At 58.8% G+C, this 22710-nt stretch overlaps 2 protein-coding genes across 17 annotated transcripts in view; one reads left to right on the top strand and one right to left on the bottom strand.

The window, feature by feature from the left end:
* The window catches only part of KIFC3 (kinesin family member C3), a 36118-nt gene extending 26863 nt beyond the window's left edge, over positions 1-9255 (top strand). For 7 of the 10 annotated variants that reach the window (XM_021093927.1, XM_021093931.1, XM_021093925.1 and 4 more), the window contains 10 exons: positions 405-516; positions 1779-1960; positions 2985-3089; positions 5148-5278; positions 6094-6217; positions 6343-6472; positions 6559-6788; positions 7112-7246; positions 7713-7821; positions 8600-9255. In XM_021093927.1, the coding sequence (XP_020949586.1) occupies positions 405-516; positions 1779-1960; positions 2985-3089; positions 5148-5278; positions 6094-6217; positions 6343-6472; positions 6559-6788; positions 7112-7246; positions 7713-7821; positions 8600-8625 (1284 nt within the window). In that variant the 3' untranslated portion in view covers positions 8626-9255. Of the gene's footprint in view, positions 1-404; positions 517-1778; positions 1961-2984; positions 3090-5147; positions 5279-6093; positions 6218-6342; positions 6473-6558; positions 6789-7111; positions 7247-7712; positions 7822-8369; positions 8399-8599 lie in introns of all 10 variants that reach the window. The other 3 variants (XM_021093928.1, XM_021093926.1, XM_021093924.1) reach the window with 1 other exon arrangement.
* KATNB1 (katanin regulatory subunit B1) overlaps positions 10203-22710 on the bottom strand; it is a 28685-nt gene continuing 16177 nt past the window's right edge. For 6 of the 7 annotated variants that reach the window (XM_021093935.1, XM_021093934.1, XM_021093936.1 and 3 more), the window contains exons 5-20: positions 17906-18006; positions 17529-17570; positions 15162-15245; positions 14840-14955; positions 14394-14465; positions 14082-14232; positions 13758-13948; positions 13524-13654; positions 13129-13179; positions 12220-12287; positions 11957-12079; positions 11717-11866; positions 11447-11523; positions 11285-11359; positions 10971-11087; positions 10208-10635 (exon numbers count right to left, since the gene is read on the bottom strand). In XM_021093935.1, the coding sequence (XP_020949594.1) occupies positions 10503-10635; positions 10971-11087; positions 11285-11359; positions 11447-11523; positions 11717-11866; positions 11957-12079; positions 12220-12287; positions 13129-13179; positions 13524-13654; positions 13758-13948; positions 14082-14232; positions 14394-14465; positions 14840-14955; positions 15162-15245; positions 17529-17570; positions 17906-18006 (1682 nt within the window). In that variant the 3' untranslated portion in view covers positions 10208-10502. Of the gene's footprint in view, positions 10636-10970; positions 11088-11284; positions 11360-11446; positions 11524-11716; positions 12080-12219; positions 12288-13128; positions 13180-13523; positions 13655-13757; positions 13949-14081; positions 14233-14393; positions 14466-14839; positions 14956-15161; positions 15246-17528; positions 17571-17905; positions 18007-22710 lie in introns of all 7 variants that reach the window. The other variant, XM_021093933.1, reaches the window with a different exon arrangement.

Below are 22710 nucleotides of genomic sequence, written 5' to 3'. Positions count from 1 at the left end.
GACAGATGAGAAAATTGAGGCTCGAAGACATTGAGCCAGTTGCTTCCTGTCCTCCAGCTCCTGAGGGGACAGCTGGGATTTGGGTCCTGCCGAATCATGTAGTCGAGTGCTGGTGCTGTGGAGTGAGGTTGAGGGCTGAGTCCCAGCTCTTTGCCCATCATCAGCAGGGCAACCTTGAGATTGGCTTAGCCTTTCTGGGGCTCAGTTTCTTCCTCTGTAAAATGGGCTTGGAAGCACTACCTACCCGAGGGGTTATTGGGAAATTGGGGAAATGTGCTGTGTGACAGCACATGTCAAGTACTCAGCCCAGGGTGGGAGGCAGTGAGCAGCCTATCAGGCAGGTGAAGCTGGTGGAGCTAAACCCCTGAGCTGGCCCCCTGACGGTGCTGCGCATCCCCCACCAGATCGGCCAGGCCATCGAGGAGGTCAACAGCAACAACCAGGAGCTGCTGCGCAAGTACCGCCGGGAGCTGCAGCTGCGCAAGAAGTGCCACAATGAGCTGGTGCGGCTGAAAGGTGACTGCTGGGTGGGCAAGGGGGGACCTAGTGCAGGGGTCCCTGACCTGCCTCCAAGCTGATCAGTGGAGGTGACCCTTCCCCATGGCCCCTAGCACCACTCCTTGGAGCATCCCTTAGGAGCTTTTGTGATTCCCTCTTTGTATACAAGGAAATCAGCACAGGGACGTCACAGGGAATTTGCTCAAAACGGCATGGCCAGCGAATGGTCCACCTCGGACCTGTCCACCTCTGAAGCCTTTGCCCCAGGGCCCCTGGCAGGCTACCGGGTGGCTAAGGGCTGGAGTATTTATGTACTGGGTGTGGGGGGGTGCTGGAATACCCCTTGTTCTGACCTAGGGCCTGGTCAAGCTTGAGATGCCACCCATTCACTGCACAGAGGTCAAGGGTGCACCTGCTCTGGGCCAGGTGTTATTTCAGACCCTGAGGATGTGCTCTGGGCCCGCAGAACCCATCCCTGACCTCATGGTGCTCACTTCAGTTGCGGGAGCACACAGTGATCATTAATACCCAGGGAACCCCCTCACTGCCCCTTTACCCAGGCTGGGGAGGGCGGCTGAGAGCCCCTGAATATCTGACAGTTGGGAGTGTTGGGGGGAGGGGTGCTTCCAGGAGGAGGCCAAGCTAAGGCTGAGACCTGGACTGGGAGCTGGAGTGGAGAGGTGAAGGGAAGGTGGGCCATGCTGGCTGTTGTGTGGAATTTTCATTCCAGTAGCTCTGGGATCTCACCCTAGCAAGGGGGTGACACGGTCAGATCTGTGCCTCAAACACCCCGGTGCCTGCCCTGTTGCGTGTGCCCATTCAGTGTGGTGCCAGTTGTCCACCTTCCACCTTGTCTGCCCATCTGATGTACAGGCCCTGTCCTGGCATTCTCAGTGCCTTTCTAGAGTGATAGACCAAGCTCCTTGTTGTGTATACAAGGAAACTGAGGTCCAGGTGTGTAAAGAGTGTCCGTTTTGTATCCCACCCACACTGGGTGCAATGTCTGAGCCCCACAACCAACCTTCCTTCCATGGCCCCAAAATGAGGCTCCTACCCTCAACTGGTTTGCTCAGCCAGAAAATGTATTGATAAATGAATTCATACTGTAGTGTGAGTGACTGATAACAGCTTTGTGGGCCACTTTGCCCTAGTGGGGCCTTGCTTAGAAGGTGGGGAGCTCCTGAACCACTAGCCTGCTCTGGACAGCGGTGGACACCAGTGTAGAGGCAGTCTGGTCTCGACCTGACCTGTACCCCTCTCTCTTCCCCCACCCAATCCAGGGAACATCCGGGTGATTGCCCGTGTCCGGCCAGTCACCAAAGAGGATGGGGAAGGACCCGAGGCGACCAATGCCGTGACCTTTGATCCCGACGATGACTCCATCATTCATTTGCTGCACAAAGGAAAACCTGTCTCCTTCGAGCTGGACAAGGTCTTCTCCCCGCGGGCCTCACAGCAGGACGTGAGTGTGGCCGTGCGGCGGGGAGAGACAGAGCATTGGAGGGAGGGGGAGATAGTCACCCCACCTGCAGAGGGAGAGGTGGTGGGGGCTGGGCAAAAAGAAGCGTAAGAGAGGGGAGACAGAAAGGAGAAGCCGGGGACCCCACAGTGCCCTTCTCCTCTCCTCTGGAGGAGAGAAGAGAGTGGGAAGATAAAAGTGAAGGCTTCAGAAGCCTCTGCTTAAGGAGAGAGCCATACATAACCTATGACACTCATATGGCCCCGCCCACCTGCATAGCCACACCCACTCCTGGGCCCATTCCACCCAGTGAACCCTCTGCTTTCATAGCCACACCCACTCTTATGGCCCCTCCCACCCACGTGGTCCCCACCCATATTCAGCCACACCCACTTTGGGGGCCCCTCCCATGGTCCGTCCCACTCAACCTGGCTCCGCCCATCCACGAGACTCGGACTTGCCGAGAGGCAGGCCCGCTCCAGTCAGGAGCACCTCCTGTGTCAGTGCCAAGGGTCTCCCTAGGGAGTCCCACGCTGCCCCTCAGGCCTCAGTGAGGAGCGCTCAGCCTGTGTGAGCCATGTGTTCTCATCTCTGCCAGGGCCAGCCTGGGGAGGCCAGTCCTGCCCATGCCTTGCCATCCCCTTCCAGGGTTTATCTTTGCCCCTGTCTTTTGTTGTGGGCTGGCAGGCAGGCCCGTGGCGGTGCCGGGCATATGCTGGCTCTGCCATCATTTTCTGACCCATCTTGGGAGGAGAGAAGCTGGGGAGGGCTCCTGAGTTCCCGGGCGGGGCGGCCCCTGCGTCCGAATCTGGTGGGCAGTCCCTTCAGTCACTCAGCAGTGAGACCGCCCACTGATGCCGGCGTCAGTGACCGAGTAGTCATGGATTCCTCCAGAGTGAGCTGGTTGCCCACAATAGCATGTGCTGTGGGGTTGCTGAAGCACAGGGGGCGGGGTCATGAGGAAGTTGCTGGTAGGGGCCCTTGGTCCTGGCAGCCCCACGCCCTCCATCGCATGTCCCCCCCCCAGGTGTTCCAGGAGGTGCAGGCCCTGATCACCTCCTGCATCGACGGCTTCAACGTCTGCATCTTCGCCTATGGCCAGACAGGGGCTGGCAAGACGTACACGATGGAGGTGGGTGCCCACTGCATGGGGCAGGGGTTCAGAGTGAAGACCCCCCCCCCACTGCCACCGTGTTGTGCCTCGCTTGGTCTTCACGGCCACCTTGGAGCAGGGCCCCACGTTACCCTGTTAGCCGTGGGGCACAAGCCCAACATGGTCCCAGTGGGTATCGGGGCGGGGGAGGTGTGCTGGCAATAGCCTCTGGCCTCAGAGGGGTCTTGGCCTGGGCTCAGAGTCCAGGGCAGATCGCTGCGGGCGTCTCTCAGGACTGGCTTGATTTCACTCAAACACATTTATTGGGCTGCTGCTGTATGGCGCTCCATGTGGGGGCTCTGGCGTGTCAGCATGAGGGAGGGTGCATCTCTGTCCCCCAGGAGATCCTGGCAGTTGGGGGAGACCAGCCAGTGAAGCTGTCCTGGGCACCCAGGTCTTACCTGCTGCTCCCAGGGCCTCAGCTCCGCACCTGCGCCACGCCCCCCTCCGTGGGGTGTGGCTGGGAATGGGGGTGTTGAGAGGAGGAAGGCTCTGACTATAGATAGAAGTGGAAAGCAGGCCCCAGCGGTATCTTTGGTTTGTTAGCATTTCCCTGGCTCTTGGGGGGTAGTGCTGCTGTGGGATTCTCCCGGTAGGGGAGGTGGGCCGGTGTCCCAACAAAGACAGTAAGAGGGCCCTGCTGGCCCAGGCTTTAACATCCTCTGGGGGGGACTGACATGGTGGTCCCTTCTCCTCCAATCCAGACCTTCTTTTCCCTCAATTCTGGGATTGATGAGACTGGTTAGCGAGGGGCAGGCCAAGCCAGATTGGGGGTGGGGTGCAGCTCCTAGGTTCCCGCTCTGTCTTGGGTGCTTAGAGTTTTTGGGTTTTTGGGGGTTTTTTGTTTTTTGTTGTTTTTTTTCTTTTTATGGCCACACCTGTGGCATATGGAGGTTCCCAGGCTAGGGGTCGAATTGGAGCTGTTGCTGCTGGCCACAGCCACAGCCATGCCAGATCTGAGCCATGTCTGTGACCTACACCACAGCTCCCAGCAATGCTGGATCCTTGACCCACTGAGCAAGGCCAGGGATCAAACCTGCATCCTCGGGAATACCAGCTGGATTTGTTTGAGCTGAGCCGCAGTGGGAACTCCTTGGGTGCTTAGAGCTGAGGTAACCACCAGGAGCATCCATCCTCCCAGCCCTCCCTGCTGAGGCAGATGTGCATCAGGCACCGTGCCTGGAGCCGGGGCACAGTGGTGACCACAGAGTGCCTGCCCCCCACAGAGCCATCCTGCCAGTGGGAGCCAGCAGTGCACATAGCAAAGCAAGGGGTGTGCTGTCAGGTGCCAGGGAGAAAAATTGATCCAGGTATGAGGAACCAACAGTGAGGGAGGGATCAGACCTTCAGGGGGAGGAGAAGCCTCCTAAGCCAGTCCCAGGAGTGCGGAGAAGAGCACTCCAGGCCTAGGGAACAGCAGGCTGGAGGGTACTTGGAGATACTGAGGCCTGGCAAGGAGGCCCCAGTGGCAGAAGTGGAAGTGGGGGCTGGGGAGGGTGGGAGGTTCAGGGAAGGACTCCAGATTTCTTTTCTGAAAGGCCAGCCAGGCCATCCGGCCTCAGGTCACTTGCCCACTCTGCCTGTGCCTCCGCTGCACCACCCACAGAGTCTAGCTCATGGCCTCCCTGACCTTGAGCCCCTCCCCCACCCCCAAGGCAGTGGCAGGAACATCATACATTGCCAATGCCTCCTCCCGGGTGACACCAGGGCCAGGTACACATCAGCAGCCCCTGTGTGCAGGCCCAGGCCAGGAGCTTCCCCCAGGGCTCTGCTTTAAGTCTCAGGTCCAATCCTGGCAGGTGGGGCCATTTCAAAGGTGTGGAAACTGAGACCCAAGGAGATAAAGTTGCTTGTAGCTGGTGGAGGCCGTTTTGGGGGGCAGATCTGCATGCAGATGGGAGCCTCGGTCAGGGAGGCTGGCCTGTGAGGGGTAGCCAGAGCAGGTGGGGGCCCCGCCCACCACGTGAGCATCTGTATGGGGCAGCCCTCGTGGTGGGGAAGAGGCCTGGCTCACTGGGGCCTTGATTCCACCCCCAGGGGACCCCTGAGAACCCAGGCATCAACCAGCGGGCCCTGCAGCTGCTCTTCGCCGAGGTGCAGGAGAAGGCGTCCGACTGGGAGTACACCATCACCGTCAGCGCGGCCGAGATCTACAACGAGGTCCTCAGGTGAGGGGCCCTCGGGCGGGGCCCTTAGCAGGAGCGCAGGCCCTCCCGGGCAGCTTTTGGTCCTCAGGGCTGCGAGGAGGTATGTGGGCTGCGAGGTGGGGGCTCCCTGAAGAAGAGAGTCTGGAGCTGCCTGTCGTGACTCTGCCCCAGGGACCAGGTTCTGAGCACCTCGCAGGCAGGAGGGAGGAGGGCTCTGAGGCCCCCTGGCACTCTCAGACCCAGGCACTCCTTTTCCCCTCCGATTGTCCGCACCCTACCTGTGGGCTGTACCAGGTGGTGGGTGTCAAGTGCGAGTGGGGGAATTCCTCTCGTGGTGCAGCAGAAACAAATCTGACTAGGAACCATGAGGTTTCAGGTTCAGTCCCTGGCCTGGCTCAGTGGGTCAAGGATCCAGAGTTGCCATGAGCTGTGGTGTAGGTTGCAGACACGGCTGGGATCCTGCCTGGCTGTGGCTGTGGCGTAGCCCAGCAGATGCAGCTCCAATTCGATCAGACCCCTCGCCTGGGAACCTCCATATGCCCTAAAAAAAAAAAAAAAAGTGTGAGTGGAACCTTGGGGAGACCTGCCCCCCCCCAGGGGCTCAGTGCATTGTGGGGGCAGGAGTAGCACCACCAAAAGACTTTGGGGGAACATCCTGTCATCTCTCTGCCTTTCAGTGGACTGAGTGCCCGGGGGAGGGGGGGGCCTTAGCCCAAGGAACGTCTAGGAAAGCTTTGCATAGTGTGATGGTTGGAGAACATTCCAGGCTGGGGGTGGGGGCAGTGCCGGCAGAAGGCAGACTGGAAAGAGGGAGTGACCATCCTTCGTGCCCTCAGGGACCTGCTGGGGCAGGAGCCCCAGGAGAAATTGGAGATCCGGCTGTGCCCCAACGGCAGCGGGCAGCTGTACGTGCCAGGGCTGACGGAGTTCCAGGTGCAGAGCGTGGAGGACATCAACAAGGTGAGTTTCCGCGCCGCTGTCCCCAGGACAGGCTGGGGGCGGGATGCAGGCTGAGGGTGACGCCCCCTCGCCTGGGTACCTGACGACCACCCCTGGGCCTCTTGCCCGCTTCGCCCTCGGCCCAGGTGTTTGAGTTCGGCCACACTAACCGCACCACGGAGTTCACCAACCTGAACGAGCACAGCTCGCGCTCGCACGCCCTGCTCATCGTGACGGTGCGTGGCGTGGACTGCAGCACCGGCCTCCGGACCACCGGTGAGTGAGGGCCGCGGCCGCCCGGCCCGAGCACCCCCGCCTCTCGTCCTGGGGCGGCTGTAACCTGCCCGGTGCCCTCCCCGCAGGGAAGCTGAACCTGGTGGACCTGGCCGGCTCAGAGCGCGTGGGCAAGTCGGGGGCGGAGGGCAGCCGCCTGCGGGAGGCGCAGCACATCAACAAGTCGCTGTCGGCCCTGGGGGACGTCATTGCTGCTCTGCGCTCCCGCCAGGGCCACGTGCCCTTTCGCAACTCCAAGCTCACCTACCTGCTGCAGGACTCGCTCAGCGGGGACAGCAAGACCCTCATGGTGGTGCAGGTGAGGGCCTCAGGTGGCCACCTGCGTGTTAGGGGTTCCACTGGCTCCAAGAGCAGGGCCCCACCCCCTTCCCCTGTGGCCTGTAACTGCCACGGGCGGAGGGAAGGGCCCCTTGTCAGCAGCAGCTCCCTAGTCTGTGACATGTGCCCCTCCCCCCGTGCTTGTACACACCACCCTCGGTTGCCCTTCCGGCTCCCCTCCCTCTCAGTTTTCTCTGGGGAACCTTCTAGAGCCCCTTGCTTGTGAGCTCCCTTTGGTACCCCTTCCAGTTCTGTGAGGGCAGCCGGCTGGCAGGGTGGGGAGTGAGCTCTTGTGTCCCCTAGGTGTCCCCTGTGGAGAAGAACACCAGTGAGACGCTCTACTCCCTCAAGTTTGCTGAGAGGGTGCGCTCCGTGGAGCTGGGCCCCGGGTCCCGCAGGGCAGAGCTCGGGTCTTGGTCCAGCCAGGAGCATCTAGAGGTACGGGGACCATCGCAGGCCTGCTTCTGGCCGCCAGCGGGTCAGACTTCCTGCTCGCTCGTGGGCAGGAGGGAGGGCAGGGAGGGGAGGTCAGCCTGGAGTTAAGAGGAGGCCAGCCTGGAGTTAAGAGGAGGCGAAGATGCCCAAGGGAGTGGCCTGAACTTGAGCCCAAAGTCAGCAGCCTCTTTAGGCCAGGTGTTTCTTCCTGGCCTCAGAGGTACCTGTAGGGGCATCAGCTGGTTGGAGGTGGGCGGGGTGCAGGCGGGCATCCAGGTGCTCAATAGTAACTAGTCTACTTTATGTCTATTATCTCATAATTCTTACCCTCCTGTCCTCATGGTTACTGTATCATCATCAAGCCCATCCTGCAGATGAGGAAGCAGCTTCAGGTGGCTGGGGAGGGGAAACGTGGGGGAGGGGGTGACCCAGGGCAGCAGGCCCCACCCACCTGCCCTTCTCTCCCCAGTGGGAGCCGGCTTGCCAGACGCCACAGCCCTCAGCACGAGCCCATTCGGCCCCCGGCTCTGGGACCACTAGCCGCCCAGGCTCCATCAGGAGAAAGCTGCAGCCCTCGGGTGAGTCTGTAGGGGTAGGCGGGCTGCTCACGGCCATTGGGCTGCCCCGATCTGAATGGGCCTTTTCTCCCGCTCTTTTTTTGAGTTTATAAACTTTCTCCAGAACCTGTTTCACAACCTTCCCTGGCCCTGGGAAGTACTCAGGGCCGACAGTGCTCGGTCCACTTTACAGATGGGAAACTGAGGGCCCCTTGGAGAAGGAGTAGTGTGAAAGGAGCCCAGCCCCGGGCTGCTGACCTGAGGCCCAGGACCGTTCTCCACTTTTCTGCGGCTGGGCTCATGCAGGACATACCCTCCAAGGCAGGCCTCGACTCCAGGGGCAGGGGGGGGGGGGGTGGGGAAGGCCAGGGCTCTCCTGTCTCAGATGAGCGGGCCTGGCCCCAGCACCAGAATCCAGGGCCCTGCCCCCCCCCACCCCCGCCACCTAGCCCACTCACAGAAGGGCCTGGCCAGTGTTTGGGGCCAAAGAGAGGAGGGCAGCAGGGTCCTGGGGGGGGTCTTGGCCCTCAGCAAGCCTACCAGTGAGACGCCTGTTGCTTTGATTTCAGCCTGACGGCTGGGGCTGCAGAGTCTCCAGGTGAGTGTGGGGCCGCAGCCCAGGGCTGCCTGCCCACCCGCCTGCCTGGCCGCCTCGGGTGCAGGGCTGGGCCGGGAAGCTGGCTGCTCCGGGCGGGGTCTGTCGTCAGCTGCCTGCTGTCTGCGTGCTTCTGCCCGGCTTCCTCCCGCTCTGGGACAGAGGCTGCCGATCCGGGACTAACGCGCCCCTCTCCTCCTGCAGGGAAGTGCAGGCCGCTGCCTGTGTGATGGACACGTCCACCCTGCCGGACCAGGGACTGGGCTGACGCCCGGCTGGCCTGCTCCTGCTGCAGTGCTGAGAGCCCGGGAGGCAGAGGCCAGAGTGGAGGTTCCTCTTTTGCCCCAACTCCCTTCAGCAATGAGAAACATGTTTAGAAGGAAACGGTGTCTTTCCCCTGTGGCTCTGGGCGCAAAGGGCATGGGCTGGAAGGGGAAGCCCAGGCCCGCTGAGTGGGCCCTCGTGGGGCGGCTGGGCAGGTGTGGGAGGGTGGGCTGGCCCAGCCCCCTCCCCAGCCTGCAGGGCCCTCCCTGGTGGGTGGGCTGGGGAGCCCCCAGAAGGCAGGGAATGGTGGGAACTGGGCGGCTGGTGGGCGGCCCCGTCCCACTCGTCTCCGCTCCCAGGGAGTTGAGGTCTCCCTGGGCGTGTGCAGAGTGTTGGGGTGCACAGAGTGGCCCGGCCCTTGCCATGGGCCGGGCTGTATTTACGGTTGGCAGGAGGCCCGTGGGCAGGGATGTTGCTGCTTCCCCTCATCAGCCTGGCACCAGGCCGTCTCCTTGCTTACTGGCCTCCTGCCACTCTATTTAAAAACTTTTGGAAGCTTAGCCATTTTTACTTATTAAAATAACGTTTTTACACAAGTGTTGTTTGAGAGAGTTGGTTTCGTGAGCCCCTGGTGGGATCGCAGAGCAGGGCATTGGCCCGTGCAGGCTGCGCACCCACAGCCCTCCTGAGCTGCCCAGAAGCCCGGCTCCCGTGTCCTCCACCTGCACGAGTGGGAGAAGCCAGCGGCCTCCCTAGCCTGGTTGCCCTTATCGTGACCCAGGTCAGCAGTGCTGTCACCTCCCTTTTATGGAGCAGATGGGAAACTCAAGCGTTTGAAGAGCCTCCACAGCCCCAGCCAGGACGGACCCCATTCCACGGCCTGCCCTCTGCCCCAGTCTTGCCGCCTTAGGTGAACTGGCCACAGGTGAATGCCACCCCCCCCACTGCCTATGGCACCCCACCCATCAGTGCAGCACCACCCCCCTTCCCACCACGGGGGCTGTGCTGGCCTGCACCTGGTTCCAGCCTTGCGGGAACGCACCAGGGCTCAGTGGGTCCTCCCGCCGACTGGGCTGAACTTGCAGTCGCAGGAGCAGGGATGACCCCCTGGGCCAGGGGAGCTGTTCTGGGTAGCCAGCACCGGGGTTCCTGTGGGGAGTGAAGGCTGTTCACAGCCCTCCTACAAGGAGGCAGGAGAGTGGAGGGTTCCAGGCCCACCTAGTGGTGGCCACGCCTGCAAGGCCAGGGGCCCGGCGCCCTGCAGTGGACAGCTGCTGGCTGGCCTTGGAGGCTGCACAGGACAGCAGGGAGGGGTGGCTGAGACAGAGGAGCTGGGCTGGTGAGCCCATTCCTCACCTGTTTCTCTAAGCCTTGAAGAGGGAGTTGCTGTTCCCTGCTGCTTCACCCCAGAGGAAATCTCTGTCCCTTCCCACCGGCCCATCACGCTGCTGCCCCCTGCTGGCCACACTGCCTGGCACACGGCCTGAAGGGTTGGTCTCAGGACAGCCTGGCAACTGTAACCAGAGGATTCCCAATGAGGAAAGCAGGGCAAGTTACAAATTTAATAAGATTCACCTTCATAAATTACAGCAGCAGCCTCAGGGCTCAGTTTGCTGCCCCATGAAGCAGAAGTTGGGCAAAGCTGGACACCTGCTCCTGGAGAGAAGCTGTCTCAGAGGTCAGGGCTGTGGAGGTGGCCAGTGGGCCAGCGCCGCCTCCAGGATGGCCGCAGGGCAGCAGCGGGGGCCGAGCAGAGGCTCATGGGCCGGTGGGCACACAGGGAACAGGAGCAGGGGCCGAGGCCAGGCCTGAGGGCTGCCCGTGCCCCTACCCTCTGGGCTCCTCAGTCCAAGCTGGCCATGAGCAGGTGCAGCTCCCGGAAGGCACTGCCATGGCGGCCGCTCAAGCTCGACTTGCTTTTAACAAAGCCGCTGATGCTCTTGAGCTGCTTGTAGCAGAGCCGGCACTTGTGCAGCCTGTGGGCAGAAGGGCAGCACTTGACGTGCAGCACCGGCACTGGATCCCACCCAAGGCCAGGGCCTTTCCTGTACTAATCCCTCCCTCTCCTCCTCCCATAGCAAGGCCAAGGCTCAGCACGCAGGACCCACTGAGGCTGGGCCAGGGCTTAAAGCAGAGCCAGGCCTCAGAGGAAGCCAGGCTCTGGCTACCCTGCCCGAGCCACCGTCCCAGGCCCAATAACCTTCTCTATAAGCGGTTTCAGCAGGGCCGTCACCAAGCAGGCTGAGCCCCCAGGCCTAGGGGGCCTCGCGGCAGGGCACTGCAGCCTCACCCCCACTGCCTGGCCCCTCACCTCTCCTCCCGGCTGATGTCCACACCCACGGAGGGCGGGGCCGCCAGCATGTCAGTGATCAGGGGCAGAAACCGCTTCAGGATCAGCTTCAGGGAGGTGCAGCCCGTCTGGACGTAGCTTCAGAGAGATGGATGGAGTCACAAAAAGATAACAGCGGGCAAGGTACACACAGGAGCAGGGGCTTGATGTCATTCTGGCCTCTCCAACCAGGAGGGGAAAGCAAAGCTGCCCAGCCACATTGCTGGCCCTGGGGGTCTCTGCCGTGGTCCCCCCTCTTCCCTGCTGTGAGGCAGGTGCTGCTTCCCCACGTGTACCTCTCATACTTGCTCTTCAGAAGCTTCTCGATCTGCGGCAGGATGGTGGTGCACAGGTCCAGCTTCCACAGGGAGCTGGGGAGAGGGCCGGGGACATGGGCCCTCAGCGCCGGTCCTGCCCACGCCACCCACACCCCTCCGCACCCCACCACGGCCACTTACGCCTTCTGGTTGACAATGTTGAGGAGGTCGACTACCACCGACAGGTCGTTGATGGCCACGGCAGAGTCCACCGATGTCTGTGCAAACAGAGCACCCATCAGAGGGGACTGGGGACAGTGGCCTGGGGGTGGCATGGTGATGGGGTGTATGGGGGGGTGTTAGCAAGACTGCACAGCGTGGTGAGAGGGGCCATCTGGCCCTCACTGCCCCCCCACCCCACAGGCAGCCCTCTTCTCAGCGCAGCCAAAACCCAGCAGAGGTGGCACTTGCCTTGATGTCGCCTGTGGTCCACGCGGCCCACACAGTATCCAGGTTCTTGTGGCGGCTGGTGAGCACAACACACATGGTGTCGTGGCCTTTGCGGATCTGGGACATGGCATCCTCGTCAAGCAGCTCCACCTGCTGGGGGATCTTCACGGCCTGAGGGATGGGTGCACGGATGCTGGCAGCCAAGTTCTGCCCTCGCCCCTCAGGCCTCCAGCTGCCCTCAGTGTCTGGGCCCCCACTCACGGGCAGGAAGTCGGAGGCCTTCAGCCCGATGGGCTCATTCCGGGTGGCAGGGATGATGGCAGGCTCGGCCTTGGGTGCGGGGGTGGAAGTGACGACAGTGGGGGGCCCGGGCAGGACCTCGAGCTGGAGAGGTCGGGAGCTCAGCAGGCGGCCAGCCTGAGGCCTCCCCCTCTGCCCCCGCCCCGGCACGGCCGCCTCAACCCTGGCTCAGGACTCCAGCCCCCCTCTGAAACCCACACCACGCCAGTGCCGCTGGGACATACATTTGGCACCGGGAACTGCACATCTGTGGCTGGGCTGGGCTTTGCTGCCTCCTTGGCTGTGGCCATGTCTAGAGGCAGAAGGAAAAGATCACTGGGTCAGGTCGGGCCAGGAGAAGACACCGGCGGGAAGAGGCCAGCGCTCGGGGTGGGACTCTGGGTGGCACCTGTGACTGCGGGAGGCCCGGGGGAGGGGCTGGGCCTGTCCTCTCCCTTCCACCCACTCAACCTCCAGTTTGGCAAAAAACAGGCACCAGGCCCTGTGTGTGGACGGGGCCCAGGGAGCTCCAGGGGGCGGCGATCCATCACCTCCTCCGGAGAGGAGTGTGTGGAGAGCGGGGAGGGAGCGGCCCCTCGGGCCCCCAGCCTGCGGGAACGAGGATGGCCCCTTGAGGAGAAAGCCGGGGAGGGGCCGAGGGGCTGAGGATCAGGGCGCCCACCCCACCTTCTCCAAGTTCAAAGCAGATCAGGTTTGCTCCCTGCTCAAATGCTCCAGCAGCCAAACCCAGACCCCCACCCAGGGCCTGGCCGCCTGCTGCCGGCCCCCAGGCCCAGGCCCTCCTTGGGGCTCCCTCCCACTGGAGGCCCTTCCCTTCTGTCCCCTCATCTGGCCCTCAGGCCTGCCTGGTGTGCTGCCTCCCTGGAGCCTCACAGGCCTTGCAGCTCCTCCCCACACCCACTCTTCCCCCCACGTGGCCGTCTACCGCCTGCTCCTCACTGGGCTCCTAACGGAGCACCTGCCTGCCTGCTCAAGCACCGGAGCCTAGTGCAAGCCCGGCACACAGTGGGTGCTTCTGGGCGAAGGGAGGAGAAAGATCCAGGGGGAGAGAGGCTGGAAAGGCTGCGCTGAGACGGAGGCCTGAGGGCTCTCAGCTGGGGACCCTGGGAGGCCAGGCTCTGCCCTCCACTCACCGTCCTCTGGGGGTGCTGGGAAGGGCTCACTTCTTCGGGGTGGTGTCCGACCTGCAGAGGCAAAGGTGGCTGGGGACTCACAGTGGCCAGCCCGGGGCTGCTGTCTGAGACCCTATGGGATAGCCCGGGACCCGAACCCTCAAGTTCGCCCCTCCCCACCTACTTGGCCCAGTGGGCCTGCCTTTGCTCAGGGAGAGCAGGGTACTGAGTGGCTGCTGGGCTGCTGCTGGGGCCTAGAGGACCTGGGAACAGAGCCCAGACCCAGGTGTGGGTTAGGAATTAACGCTAAGGGAGCAGAGGACAGGGACGCCACCCCTGGAAAGGGCCGTCTGCTTCCAGGGACAGATGGGGATGCTGGGGCTCGGAGGGCAGGGGCGGAAGGGCCCGGGCCTCACTGATGCTGTTCTTGGGCTGGAAGATCTCGTTGTAATCCTCGGTGTTCTGGATCTCGGCCCGAGACTCGCGCTCATCCCGGTCGTCCTCGCTGCTGGGGCTGCGGCGCTCGCTCTCCGAGTTCTGCTTCACCCTGGGGAGCAGGGAAGCCCAGAGGAGGTGGCGGCCTGGGTGAGGCCAGGGCTGGGGGCCCACTCCTGTGCCCCCAGCGCCCTCCAAGGCCCCGAGCACCCCACCTCTGAGGCTTGCTGCAGGCTGTGCTGGGCCGCTCATAGATGCGCCGAAGCGGGGCACTGGGGTGGGGCGGCTGCTGCGCCAGGGGCCGGCTGTCCTGCACGGGGTCCTGGGCCACCGTGCCTGTCCTGGTGACCCGCGTCAGGTCCACCACGTAAGAGGAGACGTTGCTCTGGGAGAAGGCCACACCTATCTGCAGGAAGCGGCAGAGCTGGGGCGGGACCCTTGGCGGCAGCGGCTGGGGGACGGTGGCGGGATCCCCACAGGGCTGAGTGGGAGTTGGGGGCCAGAGGTGGAGGCAGGCAGGTGGGTGGCAGTTCTCTCACCAGCTGGTCGTTGCAGATGGCCAGGTCGGCCACCTTGCCCCAGTTGACGAGGACCACGTCAAAGCAGCGCTCGGGCTCCCAGCCGTAGACACGCAGGGAGTCCTGGCAGCCGCTGTACAGGCAGCAGCCATCGGGGTTGAAGAGGACACTCCTAGCCCAGGTGAGAGGGGGCCGTGGGTCAAAAGAAACCTGGGGGAGCAGCAGGGAGCCCAGGCCCCGAGGGAGCAGAAGCAGAGATGGGAAGGGCCCACCCACCGCCACATCCCACTGCCCAGGAGTGGGGCCTGGGCCCACCCCCAGCTGCCCGCGTACCTGACAGGCCCCGGCTCCCCTTCGATGCAGCTCACCACCTGGAATTTCTCCAGATCCCAGAAGCGGATGGTCCTGCAAAGGAGGCCAGGCTGTGCAGGGAAGCCCGCTTCTCTCAGGACTGACCGCCCAGGTCAGGGCCACTAGGAACAATGCCAGGGGCCAGGGGCTGGCCCTGTGCAGGCCGTGGGAGGGATTTGGCACATGGGAAGTGAACACCGGCCTTGGATCCAAACGGGCCGTGAAGGCCCAGGACACTGGGTCCGGGAAATCAGAGTGGGGGAGGGAGGCGACCCAAGTCCTATTCTGACTGGCGGTCAATTCAGTCTACATAGGATCATCAGGCACATGACACCCTGGGCCGGAGACATCCTGAGGACAGGTATACGTGCAGGACAGAGAGGTGAAGGACGACAGTCTCGGGCGACGGGCCCCGCTCCTCCCCTCACCTGTCTGAGCTGCCAGAAGCCAGGAGGTACTCATTGGGGTGGAACTCCACCACGTTGACAGGCCCCGTGTGGCCAGGGAACTCAGACATCATCTTGCCAGCAGTCAGGTCCCAGAGCTGGGGCAGGGCGGCATGGACGTAAGGACCAGCCCCGGCCCTCGGCTGCCCGCTCCCAAGCACTCAATCCCCAAACTAACCCCAGGTCTGGACAGGCTTGGGATGTGTGAGCTGATGGGCGGGGGAAGAGGACCGAACCCTGGGGTGATTGGCAGGCCCCCAGCCCCCAGCCCCCAGCCCTGGGCCCAGGTCAGGCCGGGAGCTACCTTCACTGTGTGGTCATCTGCGGCTGATGCCAACCACTTCCCATCGGGGCTGAACCGGAGACACCGCACAGCCTGGCTGTGCCCCTGTGGAGAGGACAGAGCAGGTGCACCCTAGGGGCTTCCCTCCCCATCCCCACCCCCTCGCCCCCCAAAACAGTGCTTCCGGGGAGCAGGCAAGGAGGGGACGGACAGCCACCGCGGCGGATGTCACAGGACACTACTCCGCATGTGGTCACAGACTCCCAGTCCTGCAGACACTCCAGGATATCAAGACAGCGGGGTGCTGGTACAACCACAGACATCCAGACCAACGGAACAGAACAGAGGGCCCAGAAATAAACCCAGACAACCACAGCCAATTAACGTCGACAAAAGAAGCAAGAATATGAAATGGAGTTGTCACTGTGTCTCAGTGGTAACAAACCTGACTATCATCTATGAGGAGGTGGGTTCGATCCCTGGCCCTGCTCAGAGGGTTAAGGATCCAGCCAGTGGTGCTGGGAAAAGGGGACAGCTGCATGTACAGCAGTGAAACCAGAACACACCCTCATACCATGCACAAAAATACACTCAAAACAGCTTAGACTTAAACATAAGACAAGATACCAGAAAACTCCTAGGACAGAAACACAGGCACAACATTCTCTGACGTCAGCCATGCAAATGTTTTCTTAGGTCAGTCTCCCCAGGCAACAGAAATAAAATAAAAAATAAACCAATGGGACCTAATCAAACTTACAAGCTTTTGCACAGCAAAAGAAACCTAAAAAAACCAACCAAACAAACAAAAAAAAACCAGACAACCTACGGAATGGGAAAAAATAGTTTCAACAATGCAATGGACAAGGGCTTCATCTCCAAAATACACAACTCAACAGCAAAAAAAGAAACAACCCAATTGAAAAATGGGCAGAAGAGCCGAATAAACATTTCTCCAAAAAAAGACATACAGATGGCCCTCAGGCACATGAAAACATGTTCAACATCACTAGTTACTAGAGGAATGTCAATCAAAACGATGAGGTACCACTTCACACTGGTCAGAATGGCCATCATTAGTAAATCCATACAGAACAAATGCTGGAGAGGGTGTGGAGAAGAGGGAGCCCTCCTATACTGTTGGGGGAATGTAAGTTGGTACAACCACTGTGCAAAATAGCATGGAGGTTCCTCAGGAAACTCAATATAGAACTACCACATGATCCAGCAATCCCACTCCTGGGCATCTATCCAGACAAAACTTTCATTCAAAAAGATACATGCTGGAGTTCTCGTTGTGCCTCAGTGGCAACGAATCCGACTAGCATCCACGAGGATGTGGGTTTGCTCCCTGGCCTCACTCAGTGGATTAAGGATCCAGCATTGGTGTAGGTCACAGATGCAGCTTGGATCCTGCGTTGCTGTGGCTGTGCTGTAGCCTGGATGCTGCGGCTCTGATTCAACCCCTAGCCTGGGAACTTCCCTATGCCGCATATGGGGCCCTAAAAAGCAAAAACAAACAAAAAAGATACATGCACCCTATGTTCACTGCAGCACTACTCACAACAGCCCAAGACATGGAAACAACCTAAATGTCCACTGACAAATAAATTAAGAAGATGCGGTATGTATATATAATGGACTATTACTCAGCCATAAAACAGAACAAAATAAATGCTATTGCAGCAACACGGATGGGATTAGAGACTCTCATACTGAGTGAAATAAGTCAGAAAGAGAAAGACAAATACCCTATGATATCACTTCTATCTGGAATCGAATACATGGTACAAATGAACCTCTCCACAGAAAAGAAACTCGTGGACATGGACAACAGACTTGTGGTTGCCAAGGGGAGGGAGTGGGATGGACTGGCAGTTTAGGGTTAGTAGATGCCAACTATAGCTTGGGAGTGGATAAGCAATGAGATTCTGCTGTACAGCACAGGGAAATATATCTCATCACTTGTGATGGAACACCATGGAGGATAATGTGAGAAAAAGAGCGTATAACTGGGTCACTTGGCTGTACAGCAGATACTGACAGAACACTGTAAACCAGCTATAAAAAAAAGACTGTGTGGTCTTAAGAGTTTGGGAAGCAATGGGTCTTTTTGGGAGAGTTGAATGCCTCCTCTAAATGTGAAAGAGTCTAAAAACCTCCAAAAATCATTAAACTCAATGCCTCCAAACTCACAAACCGGAACCCCCTTCACTTAAGGACACCTGCTCCCAGCCTGCAAACGGTGGAGCAGAGATGGGGAAACTCAGCTCTGCCCTCCTGCTCTGCTCCAGATGCACGTCCTCACCCACGCTGGACCGCAGGCCCCTCCAGCCCAGGCTCCACGCCTGCAAGGTGCTTGGGGAGTGCCTGACAGAGGGTGCTTACCCGGTAGCGGAAGACACAGCCTTTCCTTCTGATGTCCCAGAGCTGCGGGGGGAGGGGCAGAGGGGGCGGGGTCAGAACGGGTCCCGCCAAGGCTGAGCTGGCGATGCCTAGCCAAGCTCCGTGCTGGGGCCTGGGTCCGAAGGCAGCTCAGGGCACCTCCAGGTCATTATTCCCCCAAGTGACAGGGCTCTGAAAACCGCTCACTGAAGCAGGGCATCCCGAGCAGAGACGTCTGGCACACGCTTCCACATCCCTCACCCCAGGAGGGCACGGATGCCGCCGCTGCAGAGCCAAAGCCCACCCCCTCGGGCAGGACACACGGTCCCCATCCCGCTGCCGGCCCGGCAGGGCAGCCAGGGCATGGAGTCGTGTCTTACCTTGATGTTCGTGTCCTGGGAACCCGAGGCCACGAACTCGCCGTAGGGGTGGAAATCCAGGCTGCAGATGTTGGCTTTGTGTCCCATGAGGGTGCGCAGGACTAGCAGGGAGGAGAGCGGAGACAATGGCGTGAGAGGCGAACAGGACGCTGGCGGAGGAGGGCGGCTGTGCCTGCTCTCGTGCTCGTTGCACCGAAAAACACAAGTGACCCGGATTTTATCAATAGGGAGCGAAATCAACCAGAGTCCTTCCACCCTAACAACTCATTTCCCTATTTTTCTCCTGAGAGATGACAGCCATTTCTGCTGCTACTTAAGCTCCCAGAAAACTCCCCACAAACTCCTCGCGGTTTGGGCCTTTGGACTTGACCCTTTGGACTTGACCCAGGATGCTCTCATGAGCGCGGAGCTCCAAAGTCAGCAGGGCCGTGTAACCACTACACTCGGTTTGGGCCCTTTGAACATGGACATGCAGCTTGTGGTCTGCCAGGCATCCCACACCCGAGGTGGTGCAAAGGAGAGGGAGGCAGGAGAGGTCCAAGCCAGGGGAGATGCGGCTTGAAAAGAGAAATCCAGGAGGCCTTTTAGGAAGAGGTGGTATTTGAGTAAGATGTCAGTGAGTGGAGGATGAGGGAGGCTGCAGGCAAACTTCACAGTTTCTGTCTTAGAGTATTCTCTGGTGCCACTCAAATTTGCTTCTCTTCTCTGGCCTCATGTGTCTTGCTTTTAAAAAAGATTTATAATTTCACTCTTCAGAAGAAACTGATCATTCCAGGAGTGCTGGGGCCAAGGGGTGAGGCGGTCTAGCCATCCTTAGGTTTGAGCCAGGGTAAAACAGGCTGCCTTGTGAAGTAGTGAGCTCTCTGTTGGAAAAGGTATTCAAGCAGACTCCAGACATAATGCTTTAAGGACAAGATTCAACTGCACCAGAATCTAGGCGGCTGCCCTCACTACTCTCTGGAGTTGTCACATGCCATCAGGGGCTCAGCACTGCCTTGCTGGCAAAGGGGGCTCTGGCTGCATGCTGCCTAGCCCAGGCCCTGGAAGGTACTCCGGCTCCAGTTCACACTGCCCCTGCCAGCCCACCTGCTTTGCATCCCACAGCCAGATTTCCAAAGTCTCACCCCACCCTGAGAGGATGTGGCTGGTCCCACCCCTGCGTGGGCCAGCTTTGGAAAGCACAGGCCACCCTCCTGTGGGATCCTGGGCTGACCCACCCTCGCCCTCTGGCTGCGCGGTGGAAAGCAGGCAGGACCACATTCTTCTGGCGTGATTTCTGCCCTGGCTCTTCTGTCCAGGAGGGTTCTCGGCAGGCCTCCCAAGGCCAAACCTGGTCACAGGACCTGGGAGCTACAGAGTGGAGGGACCTCCGGGGGCTCGCTATCCTACACAGGAACCCCTAAGCCCTCCTAGCACTGCAGCTGAACCTTCCAACCTTCCAGCAATGGGCAGCTGGTGTGACTATGAGGCGGCCCTTCTGCGCGTGGGGTGCCAACTTGCTTCCGTGTCATTTCCACTCATGCTGTGGGAGGAGGGGGTGGAGGCGGACCCGAGATCTTAGCTCTTCCTGCCAAGGATGCAGAGGGCAAGCTTCTCATCCATTGTTGAACCTCCCAAAAGACAGAGTGGATGGCACTGGGATGGGAGTCTTTTTTTTTTTTTTTTTGCTTTTTAGAGCCACACCCATGGCATATGGAGGTTTCCAGACTAGGGGTCGAATCGGAGCTACAGCTTCTGGCCTATGCCATAGGCACAGAAACACAGGATCCAAGCCACGTCTGCGACCTGCACCACAGCTCACGGCAACACTGGACTCTTAACCCACTGAGCGAGGCCAGGGATTGAACCCGCATCCTCATGGATCATAGTCAGGTTCATTACCACTGAGCCACAATGGGAACTCCTGGATGGGAGGCTTGACACCAGGACTGAGTCCCAGGTTCTGCCACCCCCAGCCACGGAGTCTTTACCAGGCTCAGAGCTCTCCTTGGGTCTCAGTTTGCCCGCCTGTCAGATAAGGAGACACGCCAACCTGGCTTTTCATCAGAACTGCCTGGAAGCTTATGAAAGCCAGATTCTGCGCCCAGTCCACAACTGAGTCAGGTGCTCTGGGGGTGGGGTCTGGGCTGTGTGACACGCTCCTTGGAGAGCAGCTAGCCCAGGGAGTCCACGGCTCAGGAATTCCAAGGGGCTTCCATTTCCATTCTTTGCCCGCCTCAAGGAATTCGTCATGTTTCCCTCAAGCATGAAAGTCATGGCTGCGAAATCACAGCCTTTGGCTTCTTCCTTGCTCCTCAGTGAATGGCGAGTGGCCAGTGCCCTCCCCGGGGATCGGGTCCAGGGAGAGGCTTCCCAGAAGCGAACCACCTTCTCCCGGAGCCCTTCTGCTTCCTCAGCTGGAGCCCAGCCAGCCTGGGCTTGCTCCTCCCTGGCCCCTCGGGTCCATCCTGCGATCCCCCTGCAGAGCACGCCGCAGATCCCATGTCTGGCCAGGCAGTGGGACCGAGGGCTGAGACGCTAAGCATGCAACCTCTGTTTATAGTCTCAGAGGTTCTGGGGCTCTGTGTTTCTTGAACAGAATGTCACTGGGTGGACAAGCATCACCCAAGAGGCTCAGGTGAGGTCTTTTCTTGAGGCCCACCTGCACAAGAGCAGGATAAACCTGGCCTCTGGGCATGTGTGGCCAATGGCCGCCATTCTGCAGCAGAGGGAATGCAAGCATCGGAGGAGAGGCCCAGAAGGACCTTTAAGTCCTGGCCAAGGGAAGAGGAGCATTTCTTCTGGAAAAGGTAGCCTCGCCAAAACCCTTGCCACCGTTCCTCTCCTGTCTTTCAGGTAGCGGACAGCCTCCTGCCTGGCATGCTGGATGGTCCAGACTAGAGGCTGGCAAGGAGCAGTGAGCAAACAGGTTTCACTTGGTCCTCTGAGTGTCAGCCTACACAGTGTTCTGAAAAATATGTTGAATTAGCTGTCCACTTTCCGAAATGGGTGGATTCTATATAAATGTCCAGATTTCCAGCTTCTCTTGAAAAATCTGTAGAGTTGGTAAGACTGCATCCACAGTGCCATGTGGCAAAAGCCAGTGAGGCTGAGAGAGAGCCCCACTCTGGGGAAGGAGGGACACCCCACACAGCCCAGACCTGACGGCTTGATTGACCTCACAGACAAAGATCCCAGCGAGGATCCAGCATAGGGAAGAAAAGAGACCCTCCAAGGCCCATTGCTGTGAAACCTGAGGACTCGGGGCCAAGATCCCACAAACCTGCACAGAGCGAGAGGGGGAAGAAGGAGGAAAGAAGCAGGTCCCACGAGAGGGATCCAGGATGAGACAGCCCTCACCCTCACCTTCCAGCGGCAACCCTAGAACCTAAAACACAATGGAGCTGTACCTTCAAGATTCAGAGGTAAAAGCAGTCCCAACCTAGAACTCTACACTCAAACGCTCAATGAAAAAAGGGAAGGGGCGGGGGGCGGCGGTAAGAATAAAGTCATCCTCAGCCACGGAAGGTCTCTAAAACTGTGCCTGCTGCACGCCCTTTCACAGTAAGCAATGAAAGAGTGTGTCCCATCAAAAGGCGGAAACCAAAAGATGGAAACTCCAACCAAGATTACTCTACATAGCAAGGAGAAGAAGAGAAGGGGCAGATTGAAGGAGAACTCAAAAGCTTTACAGACAAGCAAAAATGGAGAAAATTCACCACCACTAAACCAGCTTAATGACAAATACTAAAGGAACATCTCTAGGTGGAAAAAAAAAAAAAAAAAAAAAAGGCCACAACTAGAAACAAAAATATTACAAATAACAAGGCTCACCAGATCATGCACACACAAATATGCTCCCCAAACCAGAAATCGTGAGGAAAGCACAAAGGCAGGATACTGGAGATGCACTTGCCATTAAGAGACCAACAACTTAAAGCACTTGTACACTTACACACACACACACACACACACACACACACACACACACACTTCTAAATCAAAACTTCATGGTAACTGCAAACCAAAAATCTACAACAGTTACACACGCAAATAAGAAAAAGCAATTCAAACACAACACTAAAGAGGGTCCTCAAACCGTAAGAGAAGAGAACAAGAAAAGAAGGCAAGAAAAAAGACCAACAAAAACAAATCAAAAACAATGAGCAAAACGGCAATAAAAACACCCATATCAATAATCACCTTAAATATAAATGGACTCAATGCCCCAACCAAAAGACACAGACTGGCTGAATGGATACAAAACCCAGAACCCATATACATGCCGTCTTCAAGAGAACCACTTTTGTTTGTTGGGACACATACAAACTGAGAATGAGAGGAGGGAAGAAAATATTCCATACAAACAGAAATCAAAAGAAAGCTGGAGTACCAATACTCTTATCAGACAAAACAGACCTTAAAGAATGTGTTAAGAGACAAAGAAGGACATTACATGATGATCAAAGGTTCAATCCAACAAGATGTAACAATTGTAAATATATATGCACCCAACATAGGATCACCTCAATATGAAAGGCAACTGCTAATAGCCTTAAAAGGAGACATCGACAGTGGCCGGGGACTTTTAACACCCCACTTACAGCAACGGACAGATCATCCAGACAGAAAATCAACAAGGAAGCATGGCCTTAAATGATACATTAGACCAGATGGACTTAATAGATATTTATAGAATATTCCATCCAAAAGCAGCTGAATACACATTCTTCTCAAGGGTTCACAGAACATTCTCTAGGATGGATCACATTCTGGGCCACAAATCAAGCCTCGGTAAATTTAAGAAAACTGAAATCATATCAAGT

This window comes from Sus scrofa, chromosome 6 (assembly GCF_000003025.6).
Source record: "Sus scrofa isolate TJ Tabasco breed Duroc chromosome 6, Sscrofa11.1, whole genome shotgun sequence".
Taxonomy (NCBI): Eukaryota; Metazoa; Chordata; class Mammalia; order Artiodactyla; family Suidae; genus Sus; species Sus scrofa.
The sequence above is the reverse complement of the archived record's forward strand: the minus strand, read 5'-3'. Positions and strand labels throughout refer to the sequence as shown.